Source organism: Haemorhous mexicanus, chromosome 2 (assembly GCF_027477595.1).
Source record: "Haemorhous mexicanus isolate bHaeMex1 chromosome 2, bHaeMex1.pri, whole genome shotgun sequence".
Classification (NCBI taxonomy): Eukaryota; Metazoa; Chordata; class Aves; order Passeriformes; family Fringillidae; genus Haemorhous; species Haemorhous mexicanus.
Window position 1 is genome coordinate 82038885 of NC_082342.1, and position 22271 is coordinate 82061155.

At 40.5% G+C, this 22271-nt stretch overlaps 1 protein-coding gene across 5 annotated transcripts in view; it reads left to right on the top strand.

The window, feature by feature from the left end:
• HS6ST3 (heparan sulfate 6-O-sulfotransferase 3) overlaps positions 1-21395 on the top strand; it is a 275456-nt gene extending 254061 nt beyond the window's left edge. The window contains exons 2-4 of one of the 5 annotated variants that reach the window (XR_009485419.1): positions 15664-18536; positions 18784-18877; positions 19076-21395. Coding sequence is in view for 1 of the 5 variants with exons in the window: in XM_059839241.1 (XP_059695224.1) it covers positions 15664-16369 (706 nt within the window). In the remaining 4 variants the exon portion in view is untranslated. Of the gene's footprint in view, positions 1-15663 lie in introns of all 5 variants that reach the window. The other 4 variants (XR_009485417.1, XR_009485418.1, XR_009485416.1 and 1 more) reach the window with 4 other exon arrangements.
• Positions 21396-22271: the final 876 nt, after the last annotated feature.

Genomic DNA, 22271 nt, shown 5'->3' on the forward strand with positions numbered 1-22271 from the left:
GCACTGTGAAAATGGCCTATGGGGAAGCAGCTACATAGCTAAACCAACACACTTCCAGGTGAGAGCTGTCCCCCATGCTCCAGCTTCCAGCCTGCCCTCCTGAGCCAGCTGCACAGCCCCTAAAAAGCAGCACCACAGCTCTGTGGCTGACAGGGGCTTTGAGTGACTCCATCCCACTGCCACTCATGTTTTCCCTGCAGCCAGCTCCCTGTATAGAGAAACTCAGTGCAGGAGCAAATGGGCTTAAACTTCAGCTTAGCTAGGAGAAGGCTGAATTTCTTCTGTATCAGCCCAACAGTCTGTGGTACATGGAAATGCTCCATTTCCTCTGCAGCTCTGTCAGGCATAAAATTATGCTGCTGCTGTGTGAGGACACAAATAATGAGGGAAAACGAAGAGCAGAAATAGGGGAAAAAAGAAACAAAGTGGTGCCAAAGAATGAGAGAGAAGCTGGGAAGTGTGGGTTTTCAATGATAAAACCCAGCCTGTAGTTATTGTTCCTTGTAGAAAAAGCAGTGTACTGGAAACAAGATGAAAAAATTTCTGAAGGGAGTTATTTTTAGAGTTGTGGTTTATATGAGAATACTTAATGCTGGTGTATTTATTAAGGCCATGGAGGAAATTAAAGTGTCATGAATGAAGGTCTATGTGCATGCAAACTTCCTTTTCATCCAGGCAGGGCTGTTCTTTAGCCTGAACATAGAGTGGCTTCTATCCCCAGAGGGAGAGTGGGGGTATAAGTGCTAAACAGCACTTGGTGAGACTACTGGGATATATATTAAAAATTAAACAATTATAAAGAAAAATGTTGCTTTAGAAAAAGCCCATTGAAAAGGAACATCTTCAAAGTAAAAACAAAAACCAAAAAAAACCCAACTAAAACTAGATTAGTTTGTAACCTTTTCTCTTATTTAGCTATTTTTTTCTAGGAAGGTAGCACATCTTCAGTTACTCAGCTCTGATGAGATTTCTTTTTTAAATTCACAGGTGTTAATTGATGTTAAATTACGTAATATTCAATATATGTATCACAAATAAGATTGACCCAGACTATGTAATCCCTATTAGATAAAATACAGAAATATTGAAGTTATTAAAACTGCCGAAAAATATTCATGATATCTAATATTTAACCTGAATTTTGCTTTCCTGTTTGCATCGCTTCTATACTTTTATTGACAGTAATACTCCATATGAAACAGAAAGCAATTTACAGAATCTTTAAAGAAATCCTAATGAATGTTTCATGTTCAAATCTTTGTGTTACTTAGGATACACATCAGCAACTTTGCTCCTTGTTTATGCTGAAATAGCTTTCATAACCCTGTCATCATCCCACTCCTTTTAGAGCAAGAAAAGTTGGTGACCTGAAGAGCACTCTGACTCTTCAAAGGGAAGGAAGAAATCTAAAGATAAACATGCTTACCATTAGGTATTTCTAGACCTTAAGTCCAATTTCAGTTTGGCTTTTTCTGTTGCCTGAATTCACATTCAGCATCTGCACAGATGTTCATTAATTTCCATGAGAAATAGTTTTGGAAATGAAGTCCCACACACGATTCCCCTGGCCTTTAGTTCAGAAAGATGCTAGATCATGTTGAGTCTCAATGTCAAATATCTCTGTGGGGAAAAACTAGAAAACCTGACCTATTTGCATATGTGAGTGTTTATGGCAACAATCTGCTGCACTTATGTATGAGGAGAAGGTTATTTGACAATAACAGAATTGCAAAGATGATAACCCACAGTTAAAAATGAAATAAATAAATAAAAGAAAAATACATTCCTCTTTGTTTTTACAGACCAAAAACGAAAGGGAAGAAGGAGGAGAAGGGAACATCAGTTCAAAGAATGTGGCTGGATTTTAATAAAGGCTGGATGGCTTCATGGCCCCTGAAAACATTTATGTATAAATGAGTGGAGATAATAAGGCTAATCAAATGTCATGCTTCAGGTTGTCAGTTCATGGCCTGAAGGGACTGGGAAGTGGTTTTTTGTCACTGTACAGATGTGCTTCATTGATTAGGATTTGTCCATTTCAGAGGAAAGTTACAGAGCCACAGGCATCCATGATGACTTGCTGGAGCCAGTATTCTTATGGAGACCCATCAGGTTCTTGGGAGTTTTGTTTTATGTCAATGCACAAGTTTTGGAGCAGCCTGAACTCTGTCATGGACATGGGTGAAACATGACAGTATCATATAGTGCTATCACTGAGAAATCATGGAAACTTTGCTTAAAGTTTGTGCTGCAGATCAAGGTGCAGAGACTCTTTTGAGTTAGGAGATTGGTGGGTTTGTGCTGTATCTGCAGGACTGAATTAATATAATCTCTATCTAATTTTCCTGAAAGGTAAAGAATCCTTCATAGAAGTTGTTTAGAAGCCTAGGGTTCTTTATTTCATCTGATTAGCTTCTTTCTCAGAGCATGACATCCACAACTGATGGTACAGTGCAGTTCACAGCCTGGCATGTGTGACTTAGCCTGATTAATTAAGATTTGAGGTCAGAAGAAGGAGATGGTCCCATTTCTTCCAGGTATTCCAAGGTCAAAGGTATGGTAAATAATAAAAACATCACAGAGTTACAGCTGAGTTAAGATGAGGACTCATGATGCTGTGTCTGTAAGACATTCAGAATATTAAAGCAGATAACAAGGAATGACAAACAAGATTTGTTTTTCATTTCTGCAGGGAGTTGAGAGGACAATGCAAATAGCTTTAATACCATTTGTACCTTAACTGTGGCATCTGGGGGATGCATTGTTACAGGGCTGAAATCACTCAAGGTCCCTCACTTAGGGCTTTGCCTACAAATTCCAATATGGCACAGAACCAGGCTGCATCCTGGAGGCTGCCTTGGCGTGGCAGTGGGGGCTGGCTCTGTGTCTGTGTGTGTGTAAAAGGTCTCATTTTGGCTGCATATTGCAAGTAGTGAACTTGGCAAAGCTTGATCAAAGTTCTTTGCATGCCAAGTGTATAGTGGGAATTGTGCATAAAAAGTGATTCCATTTCAAACTACAGGTTTTGTTGTATGAAATTCTCTCACAAAGTCACTTTTAGTTGGTAAAAAGCTTTTTTTCCCAAGGTACCATAGTATCTGTAGACAAAAGCCTTATGACATCAATTTTTGGAAAGCAAGTTAAGCTTTTGTGAAGATTTGGGGAAGATTAGATGGCCCCCTTGTGGAGATTTTATGTTTGTATGTGTGTAGATATATTTATATATGTACAAAGATGCCTATTAGATCAATGGAGAAGGAAAATGGCAATTTTGCTTATATTTGAGTTATATTATTAATACCAAACATTTCTGGGTTTGTTAAGAGTTATATATTCATACCAAATATTTCTGGGTTGGCTCAGATGCTATCCAGTATTTTAGTAAAACACAAAGTTCAGTGTAAAATGGAAAATCAGCAGTCTGTCATGTAAGTGTTCAATTGAAATACCCTGTCATCTTCTTGTTTATTGGCTTGCAGGTAAAATCACGCAATTGCATTACAAAAAGAGGAATTTTAGAAAGAAAAAAGAATAGCATTTTAGTTTTACAGCTGGGTAATTTCCCAAGGTTTTGTGAACTATTTCAATGTACGAATAGGGAACACTTCTCTTATAATGAATTCATTAGTAAAATCACCTGAAATTCTTTTATATCTGTGTTGTCATATTGTTTACCTTACGGGAGGCTTTAAAAACTCAGCATATAGGACAAGAAAATGATTATTTTGTGATGATCATTTATAATTTATGGTCATTTTGCCTGATGTCAGAATTAATAAAGATTTGAGGCAAAGTTTAGAGAGAATAAATTAGTGTACTTTCAAAGGGATTTCAATTACTGAGCCCTTTTTATTGTTAATTACTTTATTAATTGAGCAGAATTACTGTACTGATTCAAAATGCATTGCAGTGAAAAATCCCACAGAACTTTTATCTGAGCATTTCAGACTTGGGCAAGAGTGCCTGCAACTGAGCTCTTAGTTGGAAATCAGAGAAAGCTCAGCTGGGAAGGGAGCCTGGTTACACTTGTGGAACAAGCTGATTTCCAGTGAAGCCAGTTACAAAGGAACACTGGTGATGCTGGTGCTGCAAGTTTTACCTAGCCAGAGAACAAAATGGGATAGCAACAGCTCCTTCAAAAAACAGGGAGAGGATGAAAATAAACATTGTAGTTGAATTGAAAATAATTAATTTTGCTTTGTTTTCGACCTAACAAAATCTGACTGGAGAAATGTAAATGTCAGAAGATTTAAGGATCTGGCTACCTTTGATTTGTTTTTTCAGGGGCTCTTTGAATTTTACCAACCAACTCTATTCCTTCAGGCAGCCAGGAGACCTCTCATAATTCTGCATGAAAGTATGCAGAGATTTTTTTTTCCTTTAGAACCATTATGAAAGGCCTTATGTTGTATAAGTTATTGGATAGGCAGGAGTTCTGTGTCCCCACCTTTTTGCACTGGAGCTGGAGGAGTGCTCGGTCACCCAGGCAGTGACCCCACGAGAGTCCTCCTGAAAGAGGGACTTCCTCTAACCTCTTGGCAGCTGCTGGTTGTGAGGAGGGTTTTGTGGTTTGTCCTGTGTGCATGAGGGATGTTTTAGGCACTCTGTTATGCTAAGCTGTTACCCATGACTATAGGCATCAGACTTCTTCAGGAGAGTCTCTTCCCAATCAGGTTTCTGTAAGCATTTAAGACTATACTGGCAAACTCAAACTGCTGGTCCTTTGTGCAGCACTGTCTTCAGGTTTGCTCTTCTCTTGGCCCCTGTCTCTCATCACCCTTCTTTTCCCTGGCCAGCTCTTGTTTCCTGCTGCCACTCCCTGCTGTGGGCCATCCCCTTAGCTCATTTCCCCCGTACTTGTAACATCCTCCTGAGAAAGGCAAGTTCAGAGCTTCCTCCCCAGGCTGGGGCTAGAGGCAGCTCAGGGAGGAGGTGGGTAGGACAGCAGTGCAAATGCACCCTTATTTCATGTTCCCTTCTCTGCAGTGGCTTAGCAAAGGCAGAAACAACAATTTTGAGTAAAGAGGTCACGTGTACCTCAGATTTACACGGCTCTTTTCAGACACAGCAATCACCTGTGATCAGTAGATAGAATGGGAGTGATGTGAGCAATGGATTCCTCCTTTCCCAGTCCTCTCCACAAAAGATTTCCTATTCTCCCCTGCCCAAATGCATATCTTGCATATCTTTAAAGAATCTTGTAAGACACTACACATCTATTGCTTTTGAATAGTACTTCTTCCTGTGTGTGCTCACACCCTGTTTCTTAAGAGGTACAAGGGTTGTTTTGTGCCTGTGCTTGATAGAACAATGCAATTCCCATTGTTTGAATTATTATTGCATTTTGTACTTATATTTCTTTCAGCAAGGTTCTTGCTACTTCACTCCTTTCAGCAATTTAAGGAGTACTTAGAACAACTGAGCTTGATCTTATTTAGGCAAAGAACAAAAATCACTGGAGGGAAGTTTGTTGACGAGACACAAATCCAACAAATTTACAATTTACAATTTGTATCAAGCTTGTTTGTTTTTCCACCAGATCACCTCATCTACACATTTCTATTCCAGACCCCTCCACTCTGAAATAAATTGTCATTTCCCCATCTTTCACCAGCCTCAGTGTTCACACATCCACCAAATCTGGGGCCACCAGCCTCTGGGCTGTGACGTGTAAATCCAGCATCCATCTCTGACAGCAGAATGGAAATTTACCTTCAATAAAGTATTTGATAGACCAACATGTGCAAAGTTATTATACAAGGCAGAAAGCATGAAGCTGAGCATAAGAATTTTTTGGTGAACAAGAAGCTGGATGTGCTGAAAGAGGAACGTAAAGGAAAGTTATCCATGAATTTCCACAGGGCTGGTCTTAACTCTGACCCTATTTCATGTTTCCATTAATGGTGCTGGCACTAAAAGCTTAAGTATATCAATGGAATTTGCTTAATAACATTGAGGATTTAATAACAATAGGGGAAATGAAGTTTGGTAGTGCAAAGTGCATGGTTCATACATCTGAATCTGGCAGAAACAGCTGTCCTCTATCAACTGAGTGCTTACCAGCCAAAACAAGGAGTCTTCATAGACTCACAGAATGGTTTGGGTTGGAAGGAACCTAAAGACCATCAAGCTACAACCCCCCTGCCGTGGGCAGGGACCATCTGAGCCAGTGACACCATGAGCATGAGTTTCCAGAGTTGTGTGGCTCCACTAAAAAACAAAATGCAATGTGAGGGTGTATCAGAGAATACATTGCCAGTGGAGATAAGAAATATTTATTGTACAAGGCACCTCTAAAGCCTTGTGTGAAATTTGCTCAATTCTAGCTATGTACAGTGAAATTTGAAGTGTGCAAGTTCAAATGCCAGGAAAGGACTGCTATGATGATCAAAACCTGGAATAAATCTCAGGAGCTCCTTACTTTTGTAACCCCCCTATCAAAAGATAGCATGAAAAGCTGAGATGTTGGAAAACTCAGTAAAAGGGTCTAAGCATGACCCAAGGGTTTTGGGGACTGCAGTTTGGTCACTTAGGACTTTTCTTATCAGAGGAGACAATAAAAAGTAGTTCAGCTTTGTAAATTGAAAGTTGAGAGGTGTGATTGCTCTCTGATCCTGAGCTTAAATGCTATTTCTCCTTCTCTGATGTTACATTTATAAATCTCCTTTATGTATTTGCAGTGTAACTCAAGAAGAACTGGATCTAAGTAGACCAAGACCAGGTTTTGTCTGGGAGTAAGACTTGTGTCCCTCACTGTAAGAAGCAACCTTCACAAGATATTTTCAGTAGGAGCAATGGCATGAAAAGGATATTTCAAAAGCAGTTAGGAAAGGGATAATTGAGTGCTGTTATCTGTGCTTCCAGGGTAGGTAGGGCACTGTGATGTCTCTGAGAGCTTTTTTTTTTTCTAAATAAATCAACAAATTTCTTCGAATCTGCTCATACTACTCTCTACTTTCTTCGCTGCCAATGAGGCTGAGCTTCCCTACATGTTTAAATATAGAGGAAAATGCCCAATTTTATCCTCTGTGTTTGAAAATGTATGCCTAAGTCCTGAAGGCATCACACAGGAAAAACCTATTTTAGCTCAGAGAGCTCACACATACTCATATGCTATTCATGTGCATTTTCTAAAATACTGGGATTAAAACCATGGGTAACTACATCATTTCATTAGCCTAGGAGCTGCTCAAGACCCAGACTTGATACTTGTGAACAGAAGTAATTTCTTTAGGGACGTGTAGTGGCTGCACTGTCCTCTCCAGTTTCTGGAGACTCTGTATTGAATAACACATCATTGAAATAAGTACTCATGAAGCTGCTCAATAATTCAGGGTGTGCTGATTTGGCGTGTTATAGGCCTAGTTAAAATCTTATTTAAAAAACCCCACAATCTCTTAAAAGAGACTAAAAATGCTCTGTACTGTTCCTAGGGTGGCCGGGAAAGAGCAAGGGAGGAGGGGATCATTTAGTTGTTGAGTTGGTTCGTGTTTGCTGTGTTGTCTGACAGGACTGTACATTGGGTGACAGCAGACTTTCTGCTGCCATTCAGAATCCCAGAGCCCCAGGGGTGGGAAGTGACTTGAGGAGAAGTCCAACCTCCTGCTCAGAGCAGGGCCACCACTGAGCACAGCTGGGGTTGCTCAGAGCTCTGTCCAGTTGGATCTTCAAAATCTCCAAGGGTGGAGGATGCTACTGACAAACCTTTCCAATGCTTAATTATTCTGATAATGAAAATTATTTTCCTTTTATTCTCACCTTTTTCAGTTTATGACTATTGTCCCTCATTAGCTATCCCGCCATGCCCAAGAGTGAAAAGCCTTGCTTTATCTTCTCACTGGCCTCTTCTTAGGTGCTGAAAGGCTGCTGTTTGATCTCCCCCTAATGTCTTAGACATATTTTGAAATATATCATTAAAGTCTGTATCCTCACAAACTTACATTCTCCTATGCCAAGAAAAAAATTCTCAACAGTCCCACTATCCTTTTGCAGCTGTAGGTCCCAAGACACACTTTCACTGATCATTTTGAAGGGCCTGTGGCAATGTGATATGTCAAGAATGTGATTATTATTGTCATGATTATTCATTACTTTTTAAAAAATTAAAAAATCACGTCCTAAGTCTAAAAGCAGAGAACATTTAAAAAGAAATTGTCTTTTTGCCTAGTCCGAGGCCATTTGTCTTCATTCCTGAGGTATTTAAGGGAAAAAAAAAAAATAGAGTTTCCCAAATGCAGTTTTTACCATTGGTTTCAGTACAGATGTAGTGCTGGATTTTGAAACTAATCTTTTTTTCTGTATTATACGAATCTATGAACCAGTGCTATGTTAAAATAGCTAACCTAATATCTCATTCTTTTCATATCTTTGCATAGCTCTATGCCATTATTGAATTTTTTCTAGCTTCATGTCAAGAAAAATTGAACTCTTTAGGTGAAAAAATTCCTAATGTTGTATGTGTAGCATTTGTGTTGCCAAAGGTTCCCTCCCTTTCTTTTACCCTTCTGGATTACCCTAAATCACTACTGTTAAAATTTGTTTGATGTCAAAGAGTGAGTGATCTCTAGACACTCCTTGTCATCTGTCATTCTTTAATCAGGTGTAGGACACTAATCTTCTGATCAACAACTGTGCAAAAAAAAAACAAAAAAAACAGTGCTATAAAGCTTTCCTGAGGTTTTTCTGATGGCATGGATACAGAATTTAATCTGATATCTCAGAGGATATTTTTAAAGAAAAAAGGGCTGCAATATCTAAACAGAAAAATTGGGAGTTTTGTGATGAAAGCAGTGAATTACTGTAAAAGAAGCTGAAGTTATTGACAGGGAGTATTCCTCCTAACATGCAAGGAAATATAAGATTTCACATTTCTTAAGTGCTTCCCAGTGCCCAATCACTACATTTCTCCTGCCTGTAACAGCCTGTATCCTCACAAATTACTTCCCAAGTGACCACCTTTTCTTACCAGAGCCAGACATACAATCCCAGCTGTCTGACTCCCAGCCCTCCCTCTGTCACACTGATATACTGATGTATCAGCAGGACAGCAAAGTTATAAAGTACTGCTTTTCTAACTGCTGGATTGGAGATTTGTATGAAACAATACAAAACTTGCTTAAAAACTTTGTTTTACTTTGGGGAATGCTCCAACTCTATAAGCATGTTTAGAAAGAGATATTATACCACGACTGGTAGATGTACTATAGGTACAAAGAGTTGTGAAATGGAGGTTCTCTGTGGTTATTTCTGCCTCATTACAAAATGCTATGTTAGTGGTTAGTTTTTGATGCTGGCCTGAACTTTGCATTCTGTGAATTCATCCCTTCAGGCAAGGACCCTTTGGCTCCAAGTGCAGGGCTCACCTTGCAGACAGAGACACCTGTACAACACAGACACCTCCAGGTCAGCAATTTATCTCCCTCTGTGGCCAAGGTACACGCTGTGATGCAGAGGGAGCCTCCTAAGGGATGCAGCTCATGCCAGAGGTGGCCCCTGCCACGGCCAGCCACACATCACTGCCTGTGCTGAGCAGCTCCCTGCTGGTTTCAGAGCTAGCTAGCTCATATGTGGACCACTGCAATGAGGTATCCTATCCTGAAAGCAGCATCCAGTCCCTTCTCTGAGCAGGCATGTTGAATGGATTTAGCTGCTCTTTCTGCCACTGGGGTAATGGAAGGGGTAAGTTCAACAACAGGGACTTGTAGCCAAGTAGGAAACAATGGCCAGTTTTTATTCCAGTTGGATTCAGAGCCATGGGACAAAATCTCAAAGGAATAATGAGACACAGCTAAAATTTTGTAGTTTTATACCTCAAAATTAAAGTTGGTCTTTTTTTATTTTTCTTTTATTTAACTCTGCTAAGTTTTCCTTTAATGTGGAGTAAGTGTCTATAGAATATTACAACCACTGTTTTAAGTAAAGTGCTCATCATCCCATATGAAAACAGCAGAAGTGATGAGGGCTCAGATCCTCTAAGAAAACAGCTAATTAAGTGTTTTTTCTACATGCTGAGCAGGTGATGCCTGTGGTGTGAGTAGACAAACCTTCACTTCTTCATGGTGGTGGCTGTTCTTTCAGTAATGGTCTTGGAAAGAAACCCATGAAAACCTGAAAGGACAGATAATAGCATTACCTCACAAATTTATGTAAAGGATTTCTTAGAAAACCATTCCATCACGGTGTCTAGCATCCTGTGACAGACACTAAGCTTAAGAAGCCTATGTGCTCCTGCTGCATCATCTTTGCAAAAGTTTGTAGGATAGCTAGCGTTTATCAGTCTGGCTTGGTGGATAAGCTGTATGATGTTTCCTGCAGACAGATGGACATGCATATATTTCGTGCACTGTTTCATAGATTTTCGTTACAGTGCCATTGTTCTGGATAAGTATGCAGTCTGTTCTTGTTATTTTGGGCAGTTTATTTGTAAATTAAACACACCATGGATGCAGAGACACTGCACAGAAACGCTGCCAGCCTCGAGCTGGTGCATCTGCATTTCACTGACTTTGACCAGTTCAGATCAGCCTGACAATGTTTCTTTGCTTTCTGCCTTCCCCCATCATTCCTGTTGCATGTTTTTATTCCCTAATTGTACATGTGCTGCATTATACTTACCTTTGTTTCATTTGTTTACCCTCTTCCTTTCACTATTACCCATACTGACAATACTTTGCTCAAAGAGAGGTTACTGATTGTGGGCTAACTCTGTTCCTGCCTGTGAGAATTTGGGCTTCAGGATAAAACTGGGAAGTATAAGGCTTTTGTTCACATAATGCTGATCCTTCTTAAGCCTTCATCTTGCCACAACCTCCACTTGGAGCAGAAGTGTGCTGACAGGATGGCTTTTGGTGGGTATTTCAGACCTTTCCGCAGGAGCACACTCACTTCCACAATTAAAGCTTCTAATATCTTATATCCACTTGGGACATAAGCTTGACCAGGGCTTTTATTTTCCTTTCTACCTGGAAGAAGCACAATGTGGATAATTTTATGATGCACCTGGATTTTTTCAGTCACTTGGGTTTTTCTTTCTTCTGTCTGCTAGTGTTTTCCAAAATATTCTCTGGTGACTCTTTTTCTCCACCTCAAATACTCTTCTGTCTCTGCCTCCACTGCCACGAGCACGCTGTTCTCCTTTTATGAAGATGCCATTCATCCCTCTTCCCCAGGAGGCCCTACAGGATGTTTCTGTTCTCAGTGTGCAGTGATCCTTCACGTATTTAGTAAATCTCCCTCAGCTGGGACATCTGCTCCATGGTGATAGAAGAGGCAAAATGCCCTGGTTTGGGATCACCTCTGCTTATAGCAGACTCTGCTCCTCTGAAACTAATTTCTAAACCGAAGCAACACTATTGAAGGATTAATGTAAGATTAGAGTATTTATATTAAAATACCTTATAATGTGGAAGAAATACATGTTCTTAGGTTATAACTAGAAGCTCATTTTATCTGTTCTTTTAATTAAAGGTTTTCTTTGCCTAATGCTAATGAAGAGATTGGATTTCATGCAAGTAGGACTAGAGCCTTAGGAATTACCAAGTACTTCATAATTCCAGTGTAAACAACAGTGTGCGGCCCACACTTCACACTGGTGCTTGTTTGAGCTCTTGCATGGATCATCAGGCCCTTGCCATGACCATCACTGGCCCAAAAAATCAACTATCCCATAGTGACAACTTCAATAATCCTCTTGTTTCAGTACATCATGCTCAAAAGGAGATTGCTTAATGTGGGGAAGCTGCATAAAGTTTCCTTTCAGGAGGAGCTGACACTGCAGCTAGTGGGCTGGTGTTTGAAATGAAACCTAGACTGTTCTCACATGTGTATGTGTTTGTAGAGGCAGTCGCAAGATATATTGGCACACACTTATGCATTTACTGCCATTTTTCTGTCATTGACAAATGCAGGTTATGGCCAGATTGCAGTGTAAATTTTTACACATACATGCACATGCTGATATAGGTATTGATTACATAATTATATAGATATAACTTGTATGAGTTTTAATTAATTTGGAATATTTTCTGAAAAATATCTTCTCCCTGACATACGAGCATATTCTTTTTGGCTCACCTTTAAGCACTGAGGGTATCTGTGGCAGTACTTTCAGCAGTCGATGATGGGAGTCTATAAAATGGATTCAAGAAGTCTGTGATGAGTTTGCTTTGACAAACAGGGTAACAGAAGTCATTACTTAATTCTTTGCTCAGTATGTCCCACAGTAGGTAGCCATTGAGTTCAACACAGCCATAAGTGTGAGCATGGGTGATGCAAGGGGGTCATTTACACCAACAAGAACAAGTGCACATCTGTATTCAGAGTGGCTCAAGCATATTCAGTGTTTAGCTTACTTTATGCTATTTTACTGAACAGTGAAGAAAGGCCATATCCTGTTTTGTATTTTTAACCTGCTTCTTGTCTTTGTTATGAGCTGACTCCTTGGCTATTCCCAGTGTGATTGAATGCTTGTATATGAGGCACGGAGGCCTCCAAAATGCTTCTATAATTATTCCGTAAATGTCAACATTTGAAATCAATTTGAAAACAATTTCCTAAGATAATTTTATAATTTGTATAATTTTCCAACTGAAACAAATGTCCAGGCCCTTAGTGTGTTTACTTGTGTCATTATTCGGAAGACATGACACGATTTTCCCTGAAAGAAAACTTTGTGCACAAGTTCAGTGTAGCATTCCCCCAGTCCCGGGGCAGCATAGAGCAGTGTCATCTGGACAGTGTCCAGGATAAGGTGGAAGAAATCTTAAGTTCTTCCAACCTTAGGTTGATTAAAAGGCTGACAGAGAATCAAAGCCAGAAGGCTAATCAGAAGGTTGTAAATTGTGAATGCGGCGTAAGTTATCAGCCCCTCAGAAAATAAATGTGTGTCAAGCTGCTGGTAAAGTTCGTATGCCCGATGGAGAAGCCATTCAGTGGATAATACAGGAAGGCAACTCTCTGGAAACTGCAGAATCCAGCAGCAAATTTATCTGGGCAGTGAAAACAGCTGCAGAAGTTAGGTACTCACAAGGAGGAGCAGCAGCAGGCTCGGTATGCAGAAGGGAAGGTGCGGATGTTAACCAAAGATGTACTGCTCTCATTTCCATGCATTTGCTTTGTACTCCTGTTTATTGCACATCAAACACATTTACATATCCAGGGATGAAAGGGAAATGATTGATGCAAAGGAGGTATTTTTGTTAATTGTTGTTGCTCTGAGTCATACCTGACTGGGACTGCTGGAGATGGGTGAGGAAAGACAGAACTATTATTAGAGGTATAAATAACTGTCAAGAGCAACTTTTAAATCTGTCTGTTACCGCTTGTTAACATCCAAAATTATCTGAAGAGAGGAGGGGCAGCAATACAAGGACTAAGCCAATACCCCGTCTTTGTTGATGTAGATGTTTGCAACTGCCTCTCAGTCTTTGTCCATTTTTTCCATCTCTGTTCCCTTGGAGCTTCAGCCATTTTTGGTCACAACCCTATCAGTGACTGCTGAATGTTGCAACAACAGCTTCTTATGCTCAGAGCTGATGGGTGTTTGAGAGTTGGGCTGTTTTATCTGCACAGCACTTGTGAAACGTATCCCCTTTTCCCTGTAAAATGAAGAGTAGATAATGTGCTCTCATACATGCAGTGTAGAGCCAAGATGAGATAAGCATTCAATCTGAGAAGAGAAAGCTATGCCTCAAGTGCCCAAAGACTGCATTTTCATAGTGGAACAATCCTGCGGAGCACACAGGAGGATTTCTGGTACTTCCTGCTCTGCAGGAGAAGAGGGATTTTAGAAATACCTGTCTGTGAAGAGTTGTGTGATTCTTGGGTTCCCTGTTGGTGTGGGTGGTGTAAGTAACGGAAGGGGACCAAAACAGCTGATGTGCAATTTGGCTATGCATGAGCAGCAGTCAGAAGACCCAATCTCCAAATGGTTCTGGAAATATCATTCTTCAAAGTGTCATCTGATGCAGCCAGAAATCTTGGTTTTCAGTGCAAGTGATAGCGAAAATACACCCATGACACTTCCTATTTTAAATCCTTCCACCTGTAAAGCTTCTGCTGTGAAATAAGTATTGAAACACTGTTTCCATTAGATAGTAGTTCAGGAAATTACCCCGCAGCAGAACATAGTCCATAGTTTGGTCTCGTAACCTTATTCTGGAAAATATATTTTAGGTCCTGTAAGTGGAAAATTCAGAATGAGTTAGAATGAAGTATTCAGACCTGTTTCCCTTTTGCTTTGCCTGCACTGGGAAATATATCTGCCTATTTAGCAGTATGTGGGGAAATAAGTATTTTTATGGTTAACCTAAGGTTCATGGTGATGGCGAATCTTTAGTGGCAGGAAGTGGGTGATACCTGAAAAAGCAAAGTAATTGTCTTGGAGAGTGTTAAAATATTTGAGATTTTTTTTCTTTTACTGGAGTTAGCTCTTGTATGAGATGACACTTCCAAATGTTGGCTTGTTCACAGGGTAGCTTGTCTTCAGCAAGCTTGCTTCCTGCTTACTCTCTTCATCCTTCTCCAGGCTGAATAAAAAGTACTGAGATCAGACTTTTCTTAAGAAATCTTAGGGCTCATGATTTATTAATGTGTAGTTTGCAGTAAGATGAGTCATGCAAACTCAGGAGTTTATTTTTGTACCAGATCATGTGTTAATTTTAGTCATGAATCTTCTGGTTATTCTAACTGAGAGAAATCATAAGTATTTCAGTTTTGCTTTGTGTTTATGATATCACTTTATAACTCAGGTGAGTTATTCTTGAGTAAAACATCCCTCAGTAAAAAAAACCTCAATCTGTGAAAGTTTCCTTGATACATACTTAATTGCAGTCCCTTTCAGATTGCCATAAATAAAACATACAAACTGAATTTAATAGCAAAAAGACGAACTGACAATGTGAGCTCTGTAGTTATTTTCTCTATTTCAGATCAATATATCTTGGTGTCTCTTTTGTATTCTTGACAGGTGAGATTGAATAATAATAATCCTTACACCAACAAATGCTTTTGTACTACAGGATTATAACTAATTTCAATCAAGCACTTGTCTAAAATTAAGTCATATTAATGGATTTTTGGTCTCTTAATTGTCTTCACTCCAACCCACTTAATAATAGGGTTTTTCTTAAGCAGGTGGCTCATGCCATTCTTGCACATGGTGTTATTTTTAGCACTTACACCATCCACATGTAATTGCTTAAGCTTTTCTTAGGTTATGCCCGAGTGCTGTAGGGATTATCAACCCCTGCGTCTTGTGAGATGTGTGTGTCTCAGTCCAGAAGAGAAGGGGCAGGATTATTTCAATCACTTTTCACACAGTTTCTGATATTGCTGGTGGTTAATACTTCAATGTGGAAGGGAGCACACTTCAGTTAATTGGTTTCTATGTGAAGTAACTATCACTGAGCACTTGATAGGTCAAAGTAATTCTGTTTCTCTGATAACTGCTTATTTCCTTTCATATCTCTCTCTCTCCCAATTTACCTTGTATTTTATTCACAGTATTTATGAAGATTTTGCTGTCTCAAAAAGAGCCACCTGAAGTGCCTACATTGCGCTGGAAAAAGTGAAGGGTGTGGTACCAGTGTTGGGTAATAGTTTTATTGGAGAATACATAGGAAAATCTACTGAAATCCTAAAACTGTGTTTAATCATATGTTTCAGGAATTTCTATTACATCACCATGCTGAGGGATCCAGTGTCACGGTACTTGAGTGAATGGAAACACGTCCAGAGGGGTGCGACGTGGAAAACTTCCCTTCATATGTGCGATGGAAGAAGCCCAACGCCAGACGAGCTGCCTACCTGTTATGAAGGAGACGACTGGTCTGGAGTCAGCTTACAGGAATTCATGGATTGCAGCTACAACTTGGCCAGCAACCGCCAGGTGCGCATGCTGGCCGACCTCAGCCTGGTGGGGTGCTACAACCTGACTTTCATGAATGAGAGTGAGAGAAACGTGATTCTTCTCCAAAGCGCCAAGAACAATCTGAAAAACATGGCCTTCTTCGGGCTGACGGAATTTCAGAGGAAAACACAGTATCTCTTTGAGAGGACATTCAACCTAAAATTCATTTCCCCCTTCACCCAGTTCAACGTGACGCGGGCCTCGAACGTGGACATCGGAGAGGACGTGCGGCAGCGGATAGAGGAGCTGAATTTCTTGGACATGCAGCTATATGAATACGCAAAGGACCTGTTCCTGCAGCGCTTCCAGTACTCCAAGCAAGAGGAGCACCAGAAGAACCGGCTAAAGAGGCGAGAGGAGCGGCGACTGCTGCGGGAGCAGAGAGCTCACCAGTGGCCAAGGGAAGAGGCAGCAGAAGTAGCTGTTACTGAAGATTATAATAGTCAGGTTGCAAGGTGGTGATGCTCCTCCAACTCTCCTGACCAATGAGAGGATCAGATTGTTTGTGCAACGTGGCTACCTGGGAATTAGCCAAGGGAGACCTACTGCTTTGGTAAATGAGACCTCGTCTTACAACTCCCCCTCCTTGTCTCAGTTTTTCTTGGTTTCTGCCCGTGAGAATGTATTTTTTTCTCAATAGGTATTGGTTAGTATTATTAAATGGCAGTAGAATGAGATTCCTGCCAGAAAAGACTTCCTTCAAAGGCCTAAGCTATGAGGATGGGTTGAAGAGAGAGAGATTCTTTGCATTAACAGATGTACCCTGTACAATCTGAGCTACTAAAACTTGTGCAGACATGAATGATCAATTGGGGAAAAATACCTGGCTTGGTTTTTTTGTGACATGAGAGCTGGTTTGTTTCGTACTGTTCATTACAACTGTAGTGCATAACTTTCTAGTGAATGAAATTGATAAGGTGCACACATTGCCCTTCAAACGTCTACGTGCTGTGTTTTGATTGAGGCAAGAATTTGATGAGGTGATTAAAAAAGACATAGGAAGTGTTGGATTGGGGCACTTCTAGCTCTGTTCTCTGTTTCTAGCAGTGAGAGATCAATTATAGGTGAGGTGGTAGAGGGGTTGGCTTATTTCCCTGCAGGTGCTGAGAGTACCGAGCCCAGCCAGGTAGGAACCATCTTTCTAAGTGTGTGTGGCAAAGGCAAGCTTTGAGAAATGAGGCCCACGTGCAGCTGAGCACACATCACAGAGATTATCTGGCTGGGGGCAATGAAATCTGCCTTCACATTCACAAAAGGGGTCAAGCAAACTCCAGGGAGGAGGAAAGAGAGAGAAGGAAAAGCTTAAATATTAGTGCAACATTTTCCAGATTTGCTGTAAAAGCCTGGAGATACATTGTCTGTGAAGGTAGGCAGGTTTATTATATTGTCTCTTAAAATACATTGATGCTGATTGCATACAGTTTAAATTGGTTTTCTCTCTAACTACAGTAGTGGCTAGAATAAAAATCAGCTTTCATTTTTATGGGATACATAATGGATATGTGGAAAGTCTTGATATTTATTACTCTGTATGAGGATTCTTTGTAAATTTATTGTTTTCATGATGAGAGATCTGTATCTGTTTTTCTTCCTTGTCTAGAAAATGATTCAATGGGTTCTTCCTCCATGTGTTCCATTCTTGTGGCTAAACTGCATCTGTTTATTCCAAGATTTTATGTTGTTCCATTCGTAATAGTGAAATTTTAAAAAGAGGGTCCTGTGCACCATAGATCTTCTGAGAGTTTTTTTCCTTCTTCTTCTGGCATTAATGTAAAGCATTAGGAGGAAATTTCTCTAAGTGCCTCAACATGGCTGCTAAATCAAGATGCTGAAAGTATATTATTGCATGCATGAATGGCTTTTACCTTATAGATTTGCTAATTAGAAGTACTGGAGTACCTGATGTGGATGCACATTTCTCACTTGTTTTCAAAATTCAAGGTTTCTATCCAGTTGGTTGAAAAAATAATGTGTTACAGAAAAAAGAGGTTCAATTTGAAAATTTGTCCCTTCATTTCCAAGCTGGATTTTTTTTCCTGCATGCTGTATCGTTTCTTCTTCTGACAATGCTACTGCTACTTATCTATGCAGAATATCAAAAATAGAGTCTAATGATCCTGTTGAAAGTTAATGCATACAATAATACATTGAACATGAAACATCATAATAGCATTAAGAAGTGAAGAAGGCTACCAGGATGATGCCTCATTATCAATGTAGTTCCTCAACAGTATGCTGCTTTACATCTGATTGTCAGTGTGTTACTTTGGGGTGAGTAGTGGTGGGGTTTGGTCCCCAATACCTGTTCCACTCATGGTTCATTTACATCTTCTCCCACCTCCACGTTCCACAAGGGAAAAAGAAGATTGTTGTTCTCCTCTCTGAGCATGGGATGTCTGCCTTAGGGAAGATTGAGAAGCTCCCTGGGTTCCTGGATGGTGCTGCTTGGATCCCCCTTGCCTGGAAGAGGCGCTCCGACACGCTGCTCATGTATGGACACCAATCTTCCAAGACTTGGATTGAAATCTTTCCAGTTGAGGTCTGAAGCTCTGGGTGTCCTGGCTGCAGGACAGTGGGGCCATGAAGAGCTAAGGCTCACTGGCACTATTGCACCTTTAGCACCGTGCAGGTAATTCACAGTGATCTGACAGCTGCTGGCACCAGGGCTTTAGGCTGGACTGGCCCTGGCCCTGTGGAGGGAAGGAGCTTTCTGGTCGGTGGCACAGGGATGATGGGAATTATTGCATCTCCCCATTCCTGCGCCCATTGCCACATCTGGCTGGAGACCAAACAGCATGAGAGGGGAAGGATGCTTTTGGCACCTGATGCTCAGTCTCCAGGATTTGCCAGTGTGCTTCTTGTTCCCATGAGCACAGGTAGCTTGGGGTGCTGGGGAGACCCTGAAGGGCAGGGGAGATGCCAGCCATGTGGAAGGAAAGATGCAAGGCCAAATTCACATTAAGGAGCAAGGTAAGCAAGGAAGTAAGATAAATTCCAACTCGTCTTTTGTTCTGTAGGGCATCCTTTTCTTTTCTCTTTCTCCTAAGCGCAAAAAAAAGCTGTCCCTTCCTCACATACCTCTTTGCTCAGCAGGCCACCTCTCCGTGCTGCTCACAGCAACTGGGACCCCATTTCTCATTTAGAAATTGCAGTGTTTTTCTTTTCAAGGGAGAGGAGACAGTGCTCAGAAATACTTCCCTGGAGCCTCACCAGTGACTGTAAGTATCAGTTTCAGCTGTCTAAGCACACCAACTGTTCTCCAGACTGTTCCTTCTGCCTGATACAAAACAAAGCCTAATGAGGAAAATCGAAGACATTTTCTAGGTGGTTTACATTAGCTTGAATAGCTTGCCTACATCCTAATGTGATGCCTAACCTTTTTCATCAGTCATTTCCCAGGAGTCAAGATTAGAGTCCTGAAGAGCTGTTAATGTGCTGTGGCATCTATGTTAATGGTATTTGCCTTGACACTTGGGATTCAGTTAAAATTGAAGTTAGTTTGTTGGATTTTTTTTTTCCTCTGGAGCCTGTGCAACAGCCCTGGTTGTGCAGGAGTAGGTTTGTTGCTTTTGTTGTTTTGGGTTTTTTTGGAAGGAGCTAAGACCTTGCCCAGAGCCCTGGGACTGAAGAACCTGACACCTCCTTCCCTAGCTCCAGCTGTGGATCCAGCAAATTCACTGCACAAACTCACAGTACTAACAATCCTGTTTTTCTTAGCAGAGTTTCCTTGCACATGACAAATAAAGCAGTTTGGAAACACCTTCAGGCTGACTTCTAAGACACAGGCCTGCAGCTTTTTTCCTCTTGGGCACGGTGCCTGAAATAATGTGATGCAAAAGCAAAATAAAGGTCCTGCTTCATATCTCTGTTATTCCAGGTTTTCATTGCTCTGACAGCATAAACTTCACCATAATTACACTAGCCCATATAAGATCAGGGAGCAGCATGTTTCTTTCTAAAGCTTCTTGAGCAACAATGCTATAGGATTTCTGTCCATCTTCCTGACATTCTTTTGTTGCTTAAACAAGGCAGTTTGGCTTCTGCTACTGTGGTGCTGAAACAAATCTCATTCTTTTGTAATGGAGATGTACTTACTAATCTCTCCCATCACATTCCCAGCACTGCCTTTTCCAGTTATAATTCACTGTAGGCTTGGAGTGGACAAAGAAACATGCTGTGTCATTAGAACTTGTTCCTGATAATTTGATGTCTAGTCCAATCACTCACCATATGGCCTTATGGCCTTATTAAGGAGTGAAAATTTGTCCTCTTTTCCCCACTCACCAGTGCTGACAGTAAAAACCTTTTTCACCATCAACAGAAAAAAAAATCCACTGTTTCTGATGTTGGGTATTTTCCACTGCTGTTGTGTTAATAGTGAGGCTATCAAAGCCTTGCTAGGCACTCTACCCAATATACAGCAGTTACTTGCTGTTCAATAAAAATAGAAATGCAGAAAAAAAATGATGGAAGTCAGATCCAGAGCCAAACTTCATAACTGTATCATACCCATTCAACCAAAGGCAGGTCTCATCACCTTTGTGTCTGGAGATGTTTCAGATTTGACATCCGTGACTAAATCAGGAGGTTTCTTACATTGGTCTCCTTGCCAGCACATGCTTCCTTCTGCCCTAGTGGGATCTTGTTTCCCATCTGCACTCTTGTATCAGTTATGAGCACTGTTTTAAAACATATCTCACTTTTTCTTCCCTCTGTTGCTGTTTTCCTGATACACGTGGAATTACTCTTTTCTTTGGTCTGGGATAAAGATTATCTTGTTTCCAGGCTGGTGGAGAATACTATGTACAAGATGAACAATCACAATAAAGTCATTCAGCTGGAGTTGATGGCTGTATCCTCTGTATGTGTGTGTGGGGGGAAAATAAAAAAGCACACTCGAAAAAAGTACCCAGTTTTCACTGTAACACTTTGTTTAGTTTGGTTCCTGTAATACCTTCTTTGTCTACATTTTGTGGAGGGAAATGGGTTCCATGCCTGCAATGTCCTTGGCTTTCCTCTTGGCCATATCACTCGCTCTGTGATTTCAAGTAAATGTTGGAAGAGAAGAAAAAAAAAAATATAATTCCTATCAGTTGCCATATTTAAGATGAAAGAATAAATTAATAGGTTGTAAATTACTTTATTCTTTAGGAATTTTCCTTCTGTTTATGTGCAATAATGTTTGTGAATTCTGCTACTGAGAGATTGTATTGTGAGTAATCATATATACTTCCATTCCTATTTAAAAGATAGTTTGTAGACCTAGGGATTTTCATTGACGTAAAGCACAATTCAATTAATTATTTAATGTGTTTAACCATTGTGATGTCAAACGCAATTGTTTTCATATATTTATTTGCTGGTGATTTTCTGTAAAAATGATGCTCATTAAGAGATCTGTTAAAAATGAAGTTTTGTTGAATATTGTTGGGTCCATGAATTACTTATGAGAACAAATAAACATTGATTGTGTTTTTGAAACACTAAAGATTCTATCTTATCTACATTGCCATAAAAATGACTGAAAATGTCTCATGTCATAGTAAAAATCTACTGTGTGTTTTTAACAAAATGTACATGGAGGAAAATCATTTTGCTATAACTTAATATTTAATTATATTAGGGCCCAATACCAAATCTTTTGCCTCCAATTGTACTTCTTTTCTTCTCCAACACTGCTGAGGAGCAGTCCAAACTGTCAGGATAATCTCCTGAGCTCTGTGGGGAGTTATGAGATGCTGAAGTGTGTTGCTGCACACTCCTACTCTGGTTTGCTCTTGAAGTCTACCTATATGAAAGCTGTGGGGTATCCCTGTATGGTGGGGAGTGTTCTGACTCTCCAGAGTTTGTTGGAGGTGATGGAAAGAGTGTTTATGAGTAAGAATCATGGGAAAGGCCAACAGTATCTTGATGGGAGTCTGTTACAAACCAGCCAACCTGGTTGAAGAGGCAGATAAAATATTCCATAAGCAGCTGGGGGAAGACTCACAGTTGTTAGCATTTGCTCTTATGGGGGTCTTGAACTTACCAGGGGTCTTCTGGAAATGGGATGCATGGGGAGGAAGCAGGTTCCTGGAGTGTGTGGAAGAGAACTTCCTGCTATGTCTGGTGGGCAGCCCAAGCCTGGCCTCACTGGAGCTGTTGTTTGTGGACAGAGAAGGACTGGTGGGTGATGTGGTGGCTGGAGACCATCTTGGGCACAGTGATCACAAAGTGATAGAGTTTCCAATTCTTGAAGAAGTAAATGAGAGCAGAACTGTTACCTTGGGTCCAGAGGGCAGACTTTGGGCCCTTTTGGAGCCTGGTTGACAAAGTTCCTTGGGAAACAGTCCTGAAAGGCAAAGGAGCCCAGGAAGGCTAGACA